The sequence below is a fragment of the Electrona antarctica genome (genome assembly GCF_951216825.1).
Source record: "Electrona antarctica genome assembly, chromosome: 8".
Taxonomy (NCBI): Eukaryota; Metazoa; Chordata; class Actinopteri; order Myctophiformes; family Myctophidae; genus Electrona; species Electrona antarctica.
In genome coordinates, this window is record NC_136789.1 from 31439972 (window position 1) to 31459498 (window position 19527).

Consider the following 19527-nt stretch of genomic DNA (forward strand, 5'->3'; position numbering starts at 1 on the left):
CGCATAATAAACATTAAATTAAACTTTACCAACTGCAAAACAGCTATAGCTAAGCATGGAAAGCAGGTCATCATCATTATACATAAATGCACTAATAAGGCAAAAATGAAATAAAACATATGAATTACACATAGTAACCACTTTGGCTCTTACATTACCGGCCCCTAATTGAGTAGGCAGGATGCATATCAATTACAAATACAACAAAAAACATATCAAGAGCCAATTTCAACAATCAAATACTGTTCAATAATGTCTTTCTCTTATCGTCTTGGCCTTTTCTTAAGCATCGGCTGAACAAAGCAGGCAAAGCTTGTCAATAGGCCTCTCCAAGGTGTTGGTCTTCGTCTTGATCAGGACTCTGCGGACCAGACCGTTTTTGTCTGGAATAGTCTTTAGAACCCTGCCCATGGTCCATGAGTTACGGGGGGCAGTGTCGTCCACGATCAGTACAACATCGTCAGGTGCCAGGTTCCTCTTGACTTGAGACCACTTTTGGCGTTCTTGTAGAAGGGGCAGATACTCTTTGGCCCACCGCTTCCAGAACAAATCAGCAATATACTGAGTCTGCCTCCAGCGCCGACGAGCATACAGATCTGCCGTTTGGAACAGCCCTACAGGCATCAATGGCTGTTTCTTCATCAACAACAGGTGATTGGGCGTCAGGGGTTCCAGATCCCTGGGATCCTCTGAAGATGTAGTGATGGGCCTGCTGTTAATGATGGCTTCAGCTTCACACAACACTGTCTGAAGGCATTCATCGTCAAGCGTTTGCTGCTTCAGTACAGAGTGCAGGACCTTTCTCACAGTGCGGATTTGCCTCTCCCAAACTCCGCCATGGTGAGAGCCACTGGGTGGATTGAAAATCCATGTGATTCCTTTCTGCATAAGTGAATCTTGGATTTTGGCTTGGTTCCATTGCTGTATGGACTCGCGGAGCTCCCGCTCGGCACCAACAAAATTGGTGCCGTTGTCCGATCGGAAAATCTTCACTTGTCCTCTTCGGCACACAAACCTGCGCAGTGCATTTATGCACGAGTCCGTGTCCTGGGAGTGTGCAACCTCAATATGTACGGCTCTAATAGTTAAGCAAGTAAAGAGCACGCCATACCTTTTCACAATGCTGCGTCCTCTTTTGACCTCAACAGGGCCAAAGTAATCGACCCCCACGTTTGTGAAGGGCGGTTGGTCAGGCAGCACTCTGTCGGGAGGCAAGTTGGACATCTTTTGTTCCCCAACTTTTCCATGATGTCTGCTACAGACAACGCACTTCGTAAGGAGTCTTCTTATTGCTGAGTTCGCTTTGGGAATCCAGTAACTTTGTCGTAACTCTGAAAGCATGTAGTTTCGGCCAGAGTGCCCAATCCTCTCATGGATGTCTTGCAGAATGAGATTAGCAATGTGCATGTCCTTAGACAAAATGACGGGGTGCATAGCCTCTTCCGGCATTGCAGAATTGCAGAGCCTGCCTCCGACCCTGAGCATGCCGTCCTGCAGAATAGGATCCAACTTGTAGGTTGGACTACTTATTTTGACACTGGCTCCTTGTTTCAGAGCAGACAGCTCGTCGCAAAATCTTTGGTGTTGACTGAAGAGGATAATTTCCTTTTCTGCATCTGTTAAGTCCTTCACTGTCAGATACTTTCTTTCCAGTGTTCTCTTGTAGTCACACATGCTCTGCTCAACTGCATCCTTTAGCTTTGTAGCATCGGTGATAGTCTGAGTCATAGTATTTCTGAGCTCCTGTCGTTTTTTGCTGAGCTGCAGAAGAATCTGTTTGAGCTTGAGCAGCCATGCAACGGCTTTCTTCAGTCGATACCACTTGGAGTAGTGATGAATCATTTTGCTCACAGGACTTTCCGCTGTGTGAGTTAGGTTCACATTCACTGTGACTGATTTCCTCAGTTCAATGTCATCAGGCTTGACCTGTTGTAGATCAGGGTGTTCAGGCCACTGTTCTTCTGGTGTCTGAAAGTAGGATGGTCCACAGATCCAACTGTGGTTCTTCAAGAAGATCTCTGCTGTTTGTCCGCGTGACGCACAGTCTGCTGGATTCAGTGAGGAGTTGACGTACCTCCACTGTATCGATCTTGTGTTATCTCTGATGACAGCAACTCTGTTAGCGACAAAGGTCTTGAAACGACTTGTTTCACTTGCAAGATACCTTAGGACTGTGGTGCTGTCGGTCCAGAAGACTGAGTCCAGCAATTCAAGTTGAAGTTCCTTTTTCATCATCTTGTCCACTTTTACAGCTACGACGGCTGCTGTCAGTTCCATGCGTGGGATAGTGGTCTGCTTTAGAGGTGCCACCCTAGACTTTCCCATTAAGAAAGCGCAGTGTGACTGACCGTCTTCATCAACAAGCCGCAGGTAAGACACCGTCCCATATCCAAGTTCGCTTGCGTCAGAAAAATGGTGTAGTTGGGCTGTGGTGTTGGACCCAAAACCAGTAGGCTTGATAGACCTTCTCACACTGAAGTCAGATAGCTGATGAAGGTCTCTCAACCACTTTAGCCATTTCTGTGCAAGTTCTTTTGTAACGTCTTCGTCCCATCCTAGTTTGTCTTTGCACATTTGTTGCAGGAGCATCTTTGCAGGTAGGGTGAGTGGCGCCAGAAAGCCTAGTGGGTCGAAGATCGAACTTACGACTGAGAGGACTCCACGTCTTGAGATTGGCTTGTCTGCAGTATTGATGGTGAACCTGAATGAGTCATCTTCAGTGCACCATTGTACGCCAAGAGCCCTCTCCACGGGCAGTGCATCCTCACTTAAGTCCAGGTTCTTGAAATCTTTTGCCCTCTCCTCTTCTGGGATCGACGACATCAGCAAGCGGCTGTTGCTGGCCCACTTTGTTAAGTGAAACCCTCCTGTAGCACATAGCGCAGTGAGCTCTTGAACCAGAGCAACTGCTTCCTCTTCACTTGGAACAGACTTTAAACAGTCATCTACGTAGAAATTTCTGAGAACAGTGTCCACTGTCTCGGTCGATGAGTTGCTTCTGTTGTCCTTGGCTGTCTTTCTCAGTGCAAACGTTGCACAGCTGGGCGATGACTTTGCACCAAAGATGTGTACCACCATCTTGTATTCCACAAGGTTCTCTGTGAGGCATCCCTGAGGCCACCACAAAAAGCGCATGAGGTCCGTATCTTCGTCAGGTACCCTGACTTGGTAGTACATTGCTTCGACATCAGCCATGACTGCAACTTCATCCTGTCGAAATCTCAACAACACTCCCACAAGTGAATTTGTTAGGTCTGGACCTTGGAGTAGTATGTCGTTCAGTGAAGTACCTTGAAAGGAAGCAGCGCAGTCGAATACAACTCGCAACTTCTTCTTCTTAGGGTGGTATACCCCATGGTGGGGAATATACCAGGTTCTGCCATCTCGACGACTGTGTTCGTCCTCACGTACCCGAACTGCATGACCTTTGTCGAGCATGTTGTTCACGAAGGTTGTGTATTCCTTGTGGAATTCAGGGTTCTTGCTGAGTTTCCTCTTCAAGTTGACTGCACGCTGCACGGCAACGCTTCGATTGTTTGGCAAGGTGAGACTTTGACTCTTCACAGGTAGGTTGAGATAGTAGTGCCCATCAACCTGATGAACAGAGCTTGTCATCTTGTCCATAAACTGATGGTCCTCCAAAGACATCTCCACCTTCACAGTTCCTCTCAGGAAAGTCGTGGTTGTATTGTTGTATGGTTAACTCTTCAATGCTCTGCAGAGAGATTCGATTAACAGTGAACCATTGTCGTTCATCACTTTCTGAAGTGGCATCCTTATGTTCTTTGAGTGGCCCATTTATGACCCAGCCAAGGGCTGTCTTGACAGCGTACGGTCCGTTGCCCTGACTGTTTATTACTCTCCACGGCTCCATTGCCTTGTGGGCGTTGGTCCCAATCATGAGTCCCACCTTGGCATCAATGTATGGCAGTTTCACCTCTCTCAAGTACGGCCATCTGTCTACATCCCTCTGCAAAGGAATGTTCTGTCTGCTCACTGGTATCTCCTTCTGTGTGAACACTTTGGGCAGGTCTATGAAGTTGTTTTCTTCTAGACTGCTCACTTCCATATCAGAGAGCACGTGACTGTCAATGCTCCCTTTTAGATTCATGGTTTGCAGAATAATCTCTGTCTTTCTGCCAGTGAGGTTCAGCTGCCTGGCTAAGTCTTCGGTGCAAAACGTACCTGTGCTGCCCGGGTCCATAAAGGCATAAGTCTCCACTGACTTGGGACTTTTCTTGGATTTGACACGGACAGGCACAATAGCAAGTATTCCGTCCCCATTACCGGCCCCAGTGTACGCACTGGTTTCTTCATGTACAGACACAACAGCTCTTGAGGTGGTTTGTTCTTTCTCACCGGAACTTTTCACTGGAACTTTGTGCTGGCCTAGAAATATGGAGCAGACTGGGGTGCTTTCCAGAGCACACTTGGCAGCTTGCCTTCTTTTTGCACTCTGAACTTCGGTGTCCCTTAACTAAGCATCCAAAACAGAGTCCAGATTTCTTCAAAAATTCAACTTTGTCGTTGTGTGGTTTGTCACGGAAGGAGTGACAGACTTCCAAAGCATGGCTCTTTCCACAGAATAGGCAATGTTTGACAAGAGCCACATTGAAAGGGGTAGTGTCATTCTTTGTCTTAGAAGGACGCTGTGCTTGTTCTTCGCTTGAGACAACGTTTGTTGCAAAGCTACTCCTTTTAGTTTCACCTTTCTTGAAACCTTTCGCTGGTGCTGTGTTTTTGTCTCTTCTTTCCGCAGCAGGCCCAGCGTCTGCAATATTCCCGAAGAGCGGGTCCATGGTGACTTTAGCCTGCCTTTCAATGAACCTGACTAAGTCCGAAAACTTGGCTCGTCCCCGCCCTCTCTCTTGGAGGTCGAAAGCAGCACCTCTCCATCTCTCACAGAGTTTGTAAGGGAGCTTTGAGATGATGGCTCTCATGTTAGCAGGGTTGTCCATCTCATCCATGTATTCAATGTCCTCCATGGCATTGCGACATGACACAAGGAACAGTGAGAAAGAGTGCAGTGATTTGCCATCTTCTGACTTTATTGAAGGCCACTGGAATGCCTTCTCCATGTAAGCAGTGGCGATCTTTAACTCATTTCCATAATGTTCTGTGAGTAGCTTCATTGCCTCTTTGAAACCACGCGTAGATGTCATATGTTGACAGCTCCTGATGAGATCTCTCGGCTCTCCCAAAGTATATTGTTCTAGGTAGTAGAGTTTGTCTGCATCGTTCTGTGTCTTTGATTCAATTGCGTGTTCAAACGCTCTCATAAAGGATCTGTATTGGAGTGGGTCGCCATTGAACACTGGGATGTTCACTTGAGGAAGATGAGAAATCTGTTGTTGCCTTGCAAGCATCTCCGTAATGTCGTTCTGCCTCTGCATCACTTTAACTATGTTCCCCATACCATCCTCTTGTTGCTGCTCACCATAGGCGTACTCCTGCCTTGGTGGCTGATCCTGATATCTCACAGACCTGACATCAGCAAAGCCAGGTATATACTGTGGTACCGAGCCCGTCGTCTTGCGTCTGACATCGGCGGCGTGTGGCAATGAGCCCATCTGCCTTTGTGGGTGAGTAGGAGCCGAAGTAGCGCCCTCTTCAGGCTTCACCCGTCGTGGCAACGAGCCTGTGTTTCTTTGCTGCTGCACAGGAGCAAAAATAGCGCCCTCTTCAGGCTTCATCTGCCGTCGCATGTTGTGCTGTGGGGCTTCAAACTCTGAATAAACCTTGATTTTTGCAGTAGACTCTGCAATAGCGGTTTCCACTTCCAACTGTGCCATTTTAGCATTTAATTGTGCTTGTTGTAAATCCAATTCTTGTTGTTTCTGTATGGCAGCTGCCTTTGCGATTAATGCTGCTCTGTTGGCTTCTTCCCTTAAACGAGCTGAGGAAGCTGCTGAAGCACCGCTGTGCCGGGAAAGACCACTGACAGACCCATGTCCAGTACTGGATTTGTCTGTTTTGCGTTTTAATGTGGACACCACAGAGACACTGTCCATGGGGGTCACATCTTCGTCACATTCCTGTGCCGTCGTAAGCCGTCTTTGTTTGGCTTCCACTATCCATTCATTTGTCTTCTTAATAAAGTCATGGAAGTAGTCTAGTTTTGGTTGAAACCATTGTTCTTGGTCTGCATTTTGCTCTTCCTCATTAATGAAAGGCAGCACAACTTTGTTTGCTTCAATGAAACCTTCAAGGATTTGTTTTAGGTTCATCAAAAGGACATCTTCAATTTCCTCCACATTGCAATCATGTTCCATAAACATTTCAATTTCTTTCTCCTTTGCAGTAAATACTCTGAGCTTGTATCTCCTTGCATTCATGAGCCTGTGCAGTTTGTCTTCTAAGGCCTTAGGGGTAGGCTTTGGTTCCCGCTTATGGCCAGGGTCGAACACTGCACCCTCTGATTGCATCGTGCTCTCGTCTTCCATAATGACGTCACCAGCTTTACGTGAAACCGAGCTACTTATGACAGTTTTCCACAAAATCGAATATAATCTTCAATTAAACAGTCACAAGTTCCACAAAAAACGGTTTCAAACTTGCTGCTGGGTGCATATGTTGCTCAGAAGGCGCTTTCTAGAGTTTTCCATTCATGTGGAAACATTTTGACTAATGTAGTGGCATTTGTTTTCCAAAAATAATAATAATATTTCCACTTCTTTCCAAAGCCACGTTCACCAGTTTGAAGCAGGGTTTAGTGACACGTAACTACAGTGGGCACATAGTGTTTGCACATCCCAAGGGCATAAACTGGACCACGGTACTCACAGAACAGACTCCAGGCAGCGCAGATGAATAATGGAGTTTTAGTGAAGAAAAGCGGCAGTACAGAAAATGCATACAAACAAATTCCTTGCACAAAACGTCTTGTTATCTTTCTTGGGTTCCAGTAACAGGAAAAATCACCCAATAGTTACGGTCAAAATGTTGTGTTCCAACGTGTCAAACTACCGTCCGTCTTTCCTTTTCTCAGTTGCATAAACACACCAATTAACCTCCTCAGCTGCGCATAAACATTAAATTAAACTTTAGGGGGCGCTCTTTACCAACTGCAAAACAGCTATAGCTAAGCATGGAAAGCAGGTCATCATCATTATACATAATGCACTAATAAGGCAAAAATGAAATAAAACATATGAATTACACATAGTAACCACTTTGGCTCTTACATAAGCCCTCAATGGGGGTTGGGTTTAACAGCAAAACCAGCACACCACTGGTTTCCAAAAAGGTATTGTCTAGAAGACCGTCATAAATGATTCACACACACACACCAGTTTGATATGAGGGTAAGTTTATTTTAGAGAGTGGTGGATAGGAGGGGGTTGTCCCTTTTTTCTCCAAGCAGACACTGCTTGGAAAACACTCATTTTTGGACAGGAGGTCGTTCCCACTGGGCCTGCATGCAACCCCCCCCCCCCCCCCCCCCCCTTCGAGGCAGAATTGAAATGCCACCGACGTTTGGCAAGCTTTACATGGTCCGACCTCCTTAATGGGGCTCCACACAGCAGACCATAGCTTAGGCGTCAGACCTAGATCGTCAAGGATCCGTCGGAAACAAAGATACAAACAAAATAAATTATACACAAAACCTCAGATGTGGGGTCCCGCGGCCAGATACATAATCAACTGACAAAGGTGTGAGAACAGCTGCTCTATACAGGCGTGATGTTCAGGTGACCACACAGATTGACACACGCTTGTTCGGTCAGGAAGTTGTTCTTGTTGGCGAGGCAGCCCCCGTACATGAACCGCTCGCAATTATTTGTGTCTTTGTTGAAGTGCCACCGAGGCATGAGGGCATAGCACCCAATAGGCCCAACGTCCTCAGGATCCAAACACCAACTTTCGTCTGATGGAGATAAAAAACAATATGGCCATTAAAACATGACAATCACTGGAGGAAGAAGGACTAATATGTTTTAGAGTAAGTCTTCATTATGGTACTGTCACAAGTAAGTCTGGTATTCAAAATGGACTTACAAAAGCCATCAAAATAAAGTACCAAAAGTCATTGTGCAGAATGTCACAAGTGTTCATAATGTATCTATTTTCACATAGCCAACGTATAGGGATGAAAGCGGTTCATGCTCGTTTTGTAGTAATAGTCAAGAGAGTAATATTTGCCTCCGAGATGTAGAAGAATTGACATTTTAAAATAGGCCGCTTACTCTTGTAAAGTTGAAATAGAATTTTTTAAGGAATATTTATTTTTAAAATAACAATAAAAAGCAAGGCTTTTGCACACCTACAGGTGCACAAGGGTCCATTTGATTCTAAACTATCATTTAGCTGGGGACCCCCTGGAACTCCCTCAGGGACCCACCCCGGACCCTGCTGCTCTATACACACACCAGGCGTGATGCACAGATCGCCACACTCTTGTTCGGTCGGGAAGTTGTTGCGGGTGGTGTAACAGCCTCCGTACACGAACTCTTCACACGTCTTTGATGTAGAGTTGTAATAGAAGCGAGGGATGGAAGCGTCGCAGGGTCCGGCGTCCATGAGATCATAACAGGGCCCAGGGTCTGATGGAGATAAACAGCATGGAATGCTCAAATTACATTTTCTGTTGGACAACATTAGCCCAAAAGAAATCGCAAAAATAATCATAATTTGTTTTATGATCCTTTAGCCTATACCGTATTAAGGTATAGGCTATAAGGCTTATAGGTTCATCCAAATAACATATTATAAATAAAGTATTATATAAATTGTGGATCATGGTAAATCCAGGGGTTGAAAGTTGGAGTACCATTAAAAACCTTTAAGGCAAAACAAATCTTATTTTTTAATTATGCTTTAAGAAGCATGAATGTGTCAAACTAGGGGGTTTTCATGATTCTGAATCCATTCCAAGCATTAGTTTTGCACGAAACACTCCTTGGGCTAAAAACGGCCATAGCCTCGTGCCCAAATACACGCACACGCACATACGCACAACACACACACACACACAGACAGAGACATATATTGAAAACACAAACACACACACCTGATCTGGCTTCTGTCAGAGTCATCACAGCACAGAGAAGTAGACCCACACTCAGCATCATGTTTGAAGATGGTTGCCTTGAGAAAGAGCGGTTGAGATATCTCTCAAGAGAAGTAACAAGGAGGCAAGGCGGATTCTCAAACCTTCAGTAGACTACGCTGTGTACGTCGTCCTTCCTGTGTTGAAGTGTTGAAATGCAGCAACAGAAGCACTTTTATATCCAGTTTGTGATCAGCATGTGGGCGTGGCAGTCATTCACTCCCTCCCCCCGAGACCACGTGCCCTATTAGAGACAAACAGGGACAATGCGCAGACATTCATCTGAATACACTAGTTTCTTCTAATTCATTATCGCTGGCCAGCTTGGAAGTGACTGTGGGGAGTGGTGCGTTTTATATGTGTGTCTCTAGTATATCTGAAGTCCTGAGCATGGACATTGGAATTGTTTCAAACATGATGTTCAATTGATTGTTGGTCACCTGTCCTCTCCTGTGCTGGCAATCCTCCTGTTGATTGGGAGGTGCCAAGCGCTGTAGAGGAGAGGGGTGTTTGTTCCCGTTTTATATTGTAAATTTTCTAATTATAGCAGGCCTATATCATGTGTTTGTAAAGTGTTGCTTGAAATATGAAATGTAAATTGTATATGGTTTAAGTAATGGTGTATAACTTATGGGCCTTAGTTTGCCTTGTTTAAGTTAATTGCTACTAATTACTGTGAGTGTTCTTGGTATGACCCAACTGGTATAAAATGGTGGCTGAATCTGCAGGCAGTAAAAAAAAATCAAAAATTGTTGCCACGGACAATTTAGGCATTTAGCAGACACTCTAAATCCAGAGCGACTTACATTAAGCAATAACAAAAGCATGGCAATACATCACATACATAAAAAGTCATGAACATGCGTAAGCTAAGAACGTAACCGTGGAATATCTATATAATGAAACTATACAATACTATACTATACTATACATATATACTATAAAGTGCTATGACTACATAAAATGCAATTCCAGTGCTGTCTACGTAACATTCTATAAGTCTGTATAAAATGCTATCTAAGTCTACATAAAGTGCTTATCTAAGGGGCTAGGGTAAGTGCTACGGGCCATGATGGAGTCTGAAAAGGTGGGTTTTCAGACTATGGCGGAAGATTGGGAGTGAGGCTGCAGTTCTGATTGTAATGCGAAGTGTATTCCATAGTTTTGGAGCCAGAAGGGAGAAGAGTTTGGGACGTGTGGAGCATTGTCCTGGCGGACAAGACCGAGTATTTGCCACGGACACATTAGTCCGTGTGTGGACATGTTGGCGAGCCCTGGCAACCGCCTTACATTATTACTATTATTATTAATGATTACTAGATCTGCATATATGAGCCGGCCAGCAACTCTGTACTTCTGACCTCACTGACACCAGATTAATAGACAGTTTTCTGAAAACCCCATGTTTCTATGTCAGTGGTGCTCAACCTTTTCCATGTCAAAGACGCCCAGATTTATCTGAACTTGTCCACAGACCCCCAACTGAAAATATGTGGTTTCAGGGACCCCCCCCCCCCCCCAGAAGCAAAGGTATGAGTTAAAACGTTCATTGTGAAAGAATATATTCAAGGTTTAAGCCAAATTTTAATGATTTAAAAAAAAAAAGCAGATCTACAAGCTTCGAGCTTGGGCGGCTGTGGCTCAGGAGGTAGAGCAGGTCGTCCAATGATCCCTGGGTCAGCGGTTCGAATCCCGGCTCCTCCTGTCCACATGTCAAAGTGTCCTTGGGCAAGACACTGAACCCTACATTGCCTCCAATGAGTCGGTCGGTGTGAGCTCCCCACCATTGGTGTGTGAATGTGGGAAGTGAGGACGCTGGCGTCGACTGTTCGCCGCTTCACCTCCCAATGTATGAATGAACCATTGTAAAGCGCTTTGAGCACTTGGAAAAGCACTATAAAAATGCAATTCATTATTATATCTGCTATTTTTCCAATAAAAATAAAATAATCGTTAAAACACCAAAAGGGTTTCCCGCCCAGAATGGGTTAAGAATCTGTTGTTTCAGCGTCTTACTGGTTATTAAAATGATTACTGATATTATATTGGGCGTGTCGACATGCAGTTAATCTGTTGTTCATTAGACCCCATGACAAACCTTTCACAAAACATATCTTGGTGTTGAACGAATCCGGTCTGAATTCATGCAACTTTATTGTGACATGCTCTTTTTGAGTGGTGTAAACCACTCCTACAACTGGCTTTGTTAGTGCAGAAAAAATGAGCATGGTTGCTATGTTCACCCTGTTCACCCGGGTGTGATTTCATTACCTACAACTGGCTTTGTTAGTCTGTGCAGAAAAAAGTGAGCATGGTTGCTATGTTCACCCTGTTGTGATTTCATTACGTCAGACATGATTTAATTACGTCAGACAGGCTATATAAGACCTTACACCACTCAGTTCACACGGGTGTGATTTTTTAACTTGAGGTCAATGGGTGAGAAAAGTGAATCTGTTCTTCCCTGCCCCTTCCCCGTGTCAAACAAAGTGAATCTGTTCTTCCCTGCCTGTAAAGACGATTCCCTATATATTCCTATATATAGGCAGCTGTCTAAGGGCTGTGGTGTAGGCTTGTAAGAGGGAGTCTAGATGTGGGCTTGAGCCTGGAGTATGTTGATCCTGCAGGTACCTCTCTTTGTACTGGTGATGATGATTATATATATGTTTATGTAGTCTTGTCGGTCTTACTACTGAGATTATCCTGGAACACACACTTTCTGATCGTCTGCGTCCTCTTTTATAGGGTAGCGTGACGTCGTGGCCCAGCGTCACACCACTGACCGTTTCCGTGGTAACACTGCCCCTTCCCTGTGTCAAACACAGTCCAGTATCGTTTATTTTGCAACGTGTTATATGACCTAGTCCTATATTGCGCTGATCAGCACAAATGCACTGTTCCGCCCCACCTCATGTTCACAGAGGCCAAATTAAGACCTCCTCCACCACATCCAGTTACTATTATGTTGTTTTACGTCAAATACTTTCTGTACCAGCTAACATTAGCATTTATTAAGGTCAGCTGTGCTGCCATCCACTTCAGGAGAATTCCTGCTAGAAGGCTTTCTTAGCTTTATTTGTTACGTCCCCAGCAAAGAGTTATTTTGTGCAAAAGTGCATTATTGGCTATTTCCCCTAATATAAGCCCTCAATGGGGGTTGGGTTTAACAGCAAAACCAGCACACCACTGGTTTCCAAAACGGTATTGTCTAGAAGACAGTCATAAATGATTCACACACACGCCAGTTTGATATGAGGGTAAGTTTATTTTAGAGAGTGGTGGATAGGAGGGGGTTGTCCCTTTTTTCTCCAAGCAGACACTGCTTGGTCATTTTTGGACAGGAGGTCGTTCCCACTGGGCCTGGTTCAGGTGACCACACAGATTGACACACGCTTGTTCGGTCAGGAAGTTGTTGTTGTTGTTGTTGTTGGCGAGGCAGCCCCCGTACATGAACAGCTCGCACTTCTTTGTGTCTTTGTTGAAGTGCCACCGAGGCCCCTCAGGCCTCGGTGGCACAAGGCCCTCAGCCTTGCACGGCCCAACCTCCACGGGATCCAAACACCAACTATCGTCTGATGGAGATAAAACAACAATATGGCCATTAAAACATGACAATCACTGGAGGAAGAAGGACTAATATGTTTTAGAGTAAGTCTTCATTATGGTACTGTCACAAGTAAAAGTCTGGTATTCAAAATGGACTTACAAAAGTATAGCCATCAAAATAAAGTACCAAAAGTCATTATGCAGAATGTCACAAGTGTTCATAATGTATCTATTTTCACGTAGCCAACGTATAAGGATGAAAGCGGTTCATGCTCGTTTTGTAGTAATAGTCAAGAGTAATATTTGCCTCCGAGATGTAGAAGAATTGACATTTTAAAATAGGCCACCTACTCTTGTAAAGTCGAAATAGAATTTTTTAAGGAATATTTCTTTTTAAAATACCAATAAAAAGCAAGGCTTTTGCACACCTACAGGTGCGTGGAGAGGGTACGGTGCCCAAAAATGAACACCCGCACACTGTCTTCAAATGCAAGTGACCAACTTTTATTAGGGAAACAGCAACGTTTCAGCCTTCATCAGGCTATAAAGATAGCCTGATTTGAATGTCACCAGTTTCCCTAATAAAAGTTGGTCACTGCATTTGAAGACAGTGTTCGTTCCTTTTTGAGTGGTGTAAACCACTCCTACAACTGGCTTTTGTGTGCAGAAAAAATGAGCATGGTTGCTATGTTCAAAATAATTTCTGACGTAATTAAATCACACCCGGGTGAACTGGATGACCGTAGCAACCATGCTCATTTTCTCTGCACAAAAAAAGCCAGTTGTGAAATCACATCCAGGTGTGATTTCATTACGTCAGATCAGAGCTGATCAGGCTATATAATACCTTACCTTATATAATACCTCACATAATACCTCACATCGGACAAAAACTCCAGCTGGATCAACTTCATGGTCACAAATCATCACATCAGAAGACGTCAGACATTACGTCAGACCACAGCTGATCATGCTATATAAAACCTTACACCACTCAGTTCACACGGGTGTGATTTTTTTAAATAATACCCACATTTTTCACTTAACACTCCCAACGCGGATCGCGTATCAATACGTTATCAATTAATCAAACGTCGGGTGCGGATCACGTATCAATACGTTTCAATCACTTTTTTATAGCATACTTTCATTCATCTTTTTACCCACCCGGACAATGAAGAACCATCGCCCTATCATTGCTGCTTAGTCCCGCTCACGTGATCAGAAAAAAAAACCAAAAAAAAAAAAACCCCTCCCCTCCTGAAAACAGGAGGGCGGACCGCTTTACGTGTATAAACCAGTGTAGAATGGCTGCGCCCATGCCGATGTAGCCCGTGTATGAAAAGAATCAAATTTCACCTAACCTCGCCTCACCAGGCTTTCCTCCACCTATTGGCTTTTATACTCGATTCCCCCCTCCCCTCCTGTTTCTCCTGCAGGAGGAGAGGTCTACCGTTGGTGGATCACGTATCGCCATGCAGAGCCGTCATAATCGGAGATCGCTCAGACGTGTGATTGTAACGCTTTTTTATTCATTATAATTGTAGTGATAAGACCGCAATGAACGCGTCGGGGACGTAATCGACCCGGGTGTAATGTATAACGAACTTTTCCGCGACCTAAACCGTGGTGTTGTCATCTGTGGAAGTCATTTTTTCCTTCTCGTCGACATCACAGCCGGGTGACGCTTTTTTCCCCCTCCATCGCCCCCAAGCTGCATGCCCATAGCCTGGCTTGGCCAGCCTCATAGCGGGGATTCACTGAAGATTCTTCCCCGGAGGAAACATCAGTGAACCCTCGCTATGAGTCTGGCCGTGCCAGGCTAGCATGCCCAGGCATGTTCCCCTACACTAGCTTGAAAAACAAAATCAGCTGATGACAACGCGTCTCACCGTGTTATACTATAGTTCTGAACCGAACGGTGGAATGGGACTTTTTATAGCCGTACGGATCAAGACTTTTGCTGCCCAATGTGCCCATGACCCCCCCCCCAATGTTACTGCGATCAAAACAATGAAAGCAGTGAGATAGATTAGGCGAGGCGGCAATCATCATCAAAAAGAAAGCATAGTTATGAAGGTTTATAGTCAGACATTGACAGGCAGATATAACAATAAACACAATAAATATGCTATACATCCTATACATCGAATGAAAGCCCTGAATGTGTACTTTTACGAGGAAAAGAGTAAACATTGATCCCATGTACAGTTTGTCATATACTGGGTGGATGCACATTGCGCCCACCAGATATAACTGCAGAGAAGACATGGACCCGAACTCAATATTCACAAAATAAGGCCTATAGCGACATATAAATACTATATACCGTATGAAACAGAAGACTCTCTGCTTTCATAAGGAAAAAAATTGTACTGTAATAATAAAAAAATCACACCCCTGTGAAGTGAGCAGTGCAACTCTACTTCTCTACTTATTCACTACAGCTCGCTATATACGGACTGAGGCAGAAAGTCATGTAAACCTTTTATTTACAGTTTGGTCTGTAAACTTCTACTGTAATAATAAAAATCACACCCCTGTGAAGTGAGCGTTGCAACTGTTCTGTACTTATTCACTACAGCTCGCTATATACGGACTGAGACAGAAAGTCATGTAAACCTTTTATTTACAGTTTGGTCTGTAAACTTCTACTGTAATAATAAAAATCACACCCCTGTGAAGTGAGCGGTGCAACTGTTCTCTACAGTTGCACCGCGCAACTATAAAGAACAGTTGCACCGCTCACTTCACAGGGGTGTGATTTTTATTATTACAGTAGAAGTTTACAGACCAAACTGTAAATAAAAGGTTTACATGACTTTCTGTCTCAGTCCGTATATAGCGAGCTATAGTGAATAAGTACAGAACAGTTGCAACGCTCACTTCACAGGGGTGTGATTTTTATTATTACAGTAGAAGTTTACAGACCAAACTGTAAATAAAAGGTTTACATGACTTTCTGCCTCAGTCCGTATATAGCGAGCTGTAGTGAATAAGTAGAGAAGTAGAGTTGCACTGCTCACTTCACAGGGGTGTGATTTTTTTATTATTACAGTACAATTTTTTTCCTTATGAAAGCAGAGAGTCTTCTGTTTCATACGGTATATAGTATTTATATGTCGCTATAGGCCTTATTTTGTGAATATTGAGGAGTTCACGTCCATGTCTTCTCTGAAGTTATCTGGTGGGCACAAGCTGCATTCAATAACCAATTACTGTCTAACTGTAGATGGGATCAATGTTTACTGTTTTCCTCGTAAAAGTACACATTCAGGGCTTTCATTCGGTGTATAGGATGTATAGGATATTTATTGGGTTCAATTTTATATCTGCCTGTCAATGTCTCTGACTTTAAACCATCCATAACTCTGCTCGCTGTTCAAGATAACCACTTCCAGGCAAATGCAGGTGTTGCAAAAAGGTCAATATCTCCAGAATGGAACATGGTAAAATCAAAATGTATTTTTTTAATTGAAGTGGACAAGTTCAGCTTTCTTTTGATGTAGGCGTGTGATTCTCGCTATAAGAGAACATTTTACTGTGGGCCCCCGAACAAGGCCTTTGTGCAATGTTAAATGGCAGCAACATCCAAATAGGCCTGTTGAGATCTTCCAGCAATCAAAGTGTTAAACCAAAATCATGTTAAAAGATTAAAGAAGAGTACCTCAAATTGCCATGTATTGCTGTACTTTAATACATTTTGGTATTTTGTTTTTAATGGAATATATATATATCCGGATTTTAGTGGTTTGACAAAAGTTGGGTTTAGTGTTCTATAGCGTTAAAACAATACAGGAAGTATTGGAACAATGTTGTTGGTTTAGTTTGAATAAATCTTCTCTTCTAGGGGTCCTTTCTAGACGTGGGGGTCCTTTCTAGACGTGGGGGTCGGGTCTTTTCTAGACGTGGGGGTCTTTTCTAGACGTGGGGGTCTTTTCTAGACGTGGGGGTCCGTGGGGGTCCTTTCTAGACGTGGGGGTCCGTGGGGGTCCTTTCTAGACGTGGGGGTCCGTGGGGGTCCTTTCTAGACGTGGGGGTCCGTGGGGGTCCTTTCTAGACGTGGGGGTCCGTGGGGGTCTTTTCTAGACGTGGGGGTCCGTGGGGGTCCTTTCTAGACGTGGGGGTCCGTGGGGGTCCTTTCTAGACGTGGGGGTCCGTGGGGGTCCTTTCTAGACGTGGGGGTCCGTGGGGGTCTTTTCTAGACGTGGGGGTCCTTTCTAGACGTGGGGGTCCGTGGGGGTCTTTTCTAGACGTGGGGGTCCGTGGGTCCTTTCTAGACGTGGGGGTCCGTGGGGGTCTTTTCTAGACCTGGGGGTCCGTGGGGGTCCTTTCTAGACGTGGGGGTCCGTGGGGGTCTTTTCTAGACGTGGGGGTCCTTTCTAGACGTGGGGGTCCGTGGGGGTCTTTTCTAGACGTGGGGGTCCGTGGGGGTCCTTTCTAGACCTGGGGGTCCGTGGGGGTCCTTTCTAGACGTGGGGGTCTTTTCTAGACGTGGGGGTCCGTGGGGGTCCTTTCTAGACCTGGGGGTCCGTGGGGGTCCTTTCTAGACCTGGGGGTCCGTGGGGGTCCTTTCTAGACCTGGGGGTCCGTGGGGGTCCTTTCTAGACGTGGGGGTCCGTGGGGGTCTTTTCTAGACGTGGGGGTCCGTGGGGGTCCTTTCTAGACGTGGGGGTCCGTGGGGGTCTTTTCTAGACGTGGGGGTCCTTTCTAGACGTGGGGGTCCATGGGGGTCTTTTCTAGACGTGGGGGTCCGTGGGGGTCTTTTCTAGACCTGGGGGTCCGTGGGCCAAATATTGAACCACTGCTCTATACCAGTGGTTCCCAGACCTTTTCCTGTCAAGGACCCCCAGTTTGACATGCATTAAGCTACGGACCCCCATTCAATGGCATTTATATCTCTGGGACCCCCAATTTATATTGTAAAATCAATGTTAATTTAACTCTGAGAGTGTACAAATGGACCCTCACTGTTCCATTTGTACACTCTCAGAGTTACAGACCCACAAGGGTCCATTTGATTCCATACTATCATTTAGCTGGGGACCCCCTGGAACTCACTCAGGGACCCCCCCCCCCCCCCCCCGGACCCTGCTGCTCTATACGCACCAGGCGTGATGCTCAGGTGACACAGATCGCCACACTCTGAAAAGATGTTGTTCCAGGGACCCCGCAGAAGCAAAGATTTGAGTTAAAAATTCAGAGTGGGGTCTCCGGACCCCACTTTGGGACCCACTGCTCTATATGCAGTGAACATACGCACCAGGTTTGGGAACACATTCTTCGACACACTCTGCTCTGGTCAGGAAGTTGTTGCGGGTGGTGTAACAGCCTCCGTACACGAACTCTTCACACGTCTTTGATGTAGAGTTGTAATAGAAGCGAGGGATGGAAGCGTCGCAGGGTCCGGCGTCCATGAGATCATAACAGGGCCCAGGGTCTGATGGAGATAAACAGCATGGAATGCTCAAATTACATTTTCTGTTGGACAACATTAGCCCAAAAGAAATCGCAAAAATAATCATAATTTGTTTTATGATCCTTTAGCCTATACCATATACTAAGGTATAGGCTATAAGGCTTATAGGTTCATCCAAATAACATAATATAAATAAAGTATTATATAAATTGTGGATCATGGTAAATCCAGGGGTTGAAAGTTGGAGTACCATTAAAAACCTTTAAGGCAAAACAAATCTTATTTTTTAATTATGCTTTAAGAAGCATGAATGTGTCAAACTAGGGGGTTTTCATGATTCTGAATCCATTCCAAGCATTAGTTTTGGGCTAAAAACGGCCATAGCCTCGTGCACACACACACACACACACACACACACACACACACACACACACACACACACACACACACACACACACACACACACACACACACACACACACACACACACACACACACACACACACACACACACACACACACACACACACACACACACACACACACACACACACACACACATATAGAACACACAAACACACACACCTGATCTGGCTTCTGTCAGAGTCATCACAGCACAGAGAAGTAGACCCACACTCAGCATCATGTTTGAAGATGGTTGCCTTGAGAGAGAGCGGTTGAGATATCTCTCAAGAGACGTAACAAGGAGGCAAGGCGGATTCTCAAACCTTCAGTAGACTACGCTGTGTACGTCGTCCTTCCTGTGTTGAAATGCAGCAACAGAAGCACTTTTATATCCAGTTTGTGATCAGCATGTGGGCGTGGCAGTCATTCACTCCCTCCCCCCGAGACCACGTGCCCTATTAGAGACAAACAGGGTTAATGCGCACACACTCATCTGAATACACAGTTTCTTCTAATTAATTATCGCTGGCCAGCTTGGAAGTGACTGTGGGGAGTGGTGTGTTTTATATGTGTGTCTCTAGTATATCTGAATTCCTGAGCAAGGACATTGCAATTGTTTCAAACATGATTGTTGGTCACCTGTCCTCTCCTGTGCTGGCAATCCTCCTGTTGATTGGGAGGTGCCAAGCGCTGTAGAGGAGAGGGGTGTTTGTTCCTGTTTTATATTGTAGCTTTTCTAATTATAGCAGGCCTATATCATGTGTTTGTAAAGTGTTGCTTGAAATATGAAATGTAAATTGTATATGGTTTAAGTAATGGTGTATAACTTATGGGCCTTAGTTTGCCTTGTTTAAGTTAATTGCTACTAATTACTGTGAGTGTTCTTGGTATGACCCACCTGGTATAAAATGGTGGCTAAAATCTAAAATTGTTGCCACGAACAATTTAGGCATTTAGCAGACACTCTAAATCCAGAGCGACTTACATTAAGCAATAACAAAAGCATGGCAATACATCACATACATAAAAAGTCATGAACATGCGTAAGCTAAGAACGTAACCATGGAATATCTATATAATGAAACTATATAATACTATACTATACATA

The 19527-nt window shown here is 44.7% G+C and overlaps 2 protein-coding genes across 3 annotated transcripts; both read right to left on the reverse strand.

The window, feature by feature from the left end:
* Window positions 1–7292: 7292 nt before the first annotated feature.
* LOC306927738 (BPTI/Kunitz domain-containing protein-like) lies at window positions 7293–9207 on the reverse strand. The gene is made up of 3 exons (XM_079507581.1): window positions 9011–9207; window positions 8370–8543; window positions 7293–7867 (listed from the first exon to the last, which is right to left on the reverse strand). Exons 1-3 carry the CDS (start codon window positions 9069–9071, stop codon window positions 7671–7673), a joined length of 432 nt encoding a protein of 143 aa, XP_079363707.1. The 5' UTR covers window positions 9072–9207; the 3' UTR covers window positions 7293–7670.
* A 3087-nt stretch (window positions 9208–12294) lies between these two features.
* On the reverse strand, window positions 12295–18894 carry LOC306928010 (carboxypeptidase inhibitor SmCI-like). 2 transcript variants are annotated; one of them, XM_079507932.1, is made up of 3 exons: window positions 18649–18894; window positions 17859–18035; window positions 12295–12621 (listed from the first exon to the last, which is right to left on the reverse strand). In XM_079507932.1, the coding sequence occupies exons 2-3, from the start codon at window positions 18010–18012 to the stop codon at window positions 12377–12379; spliced, it is 399 nt and encodes a 132-aa protein (XP_079364058.1). In that variant the 5' UTR covers window positions 18013–18035; window positions 18649–18894; the 3' UTR covers window positions 12295–12376. The 2 variants fall into 2 exon arrangements, with proteins under 2 accessions (XP_079364058.1, XP_079364057.1); XM_079507931.1 differs by having other exon boundaries at window positions 18600–18879.
* Window positions 18895–19527: the final 633 nt, after the last annotated feature.

Excerpts from the sequence above, each read along its gene's own strand:
- LOC306927738 (XM_079507581.1), bottom strand. The coding sequence starts at position 9,071 with ATGATGCTGAGTGTGGGTCTACTTCTCTGTGCTGTGATGACTCTGACA. Across the intron at positions 8,544-9,010 it reads TCTGACAGAAGCCAGATCAG|ACCCTGGGCCCTGTTATGAT; the intron begins GTGTGTGTGTTT and ends TATCTCCATCAG. Across the intron at positions 7,868-8,369 it reads CGATCTGTGCATCACGCCTG|ACGAAAGTTGGTGTTTGGAT; the intron begins GTGTGTGTATAG and ends TATCTCCATCAG.
- LOC306928010 (XM_079507931.1), bottom strand. The coding sequence starts at position 18,660 with ATGATGCTGAGTGTGGGTCTACTTCTCTGTGCTGTGATGACTCTGACA. Across the intron at positions 18,036-18,599 it reads TCTGACAGAAGCCAGATCAG|ACCCTGGGCCCTGTTATGAT; the intron begins GTGTGTGTGTTT and ends TATCTCCATCAG. Across the intron at positions 12,622-17,858 it reads AGAATGTGTTCCCAAACCTG|ACGATAGTTGGTGTTTGGAT; the intron begins GTGCGTATGTTC and ends TATCTCCATCAG.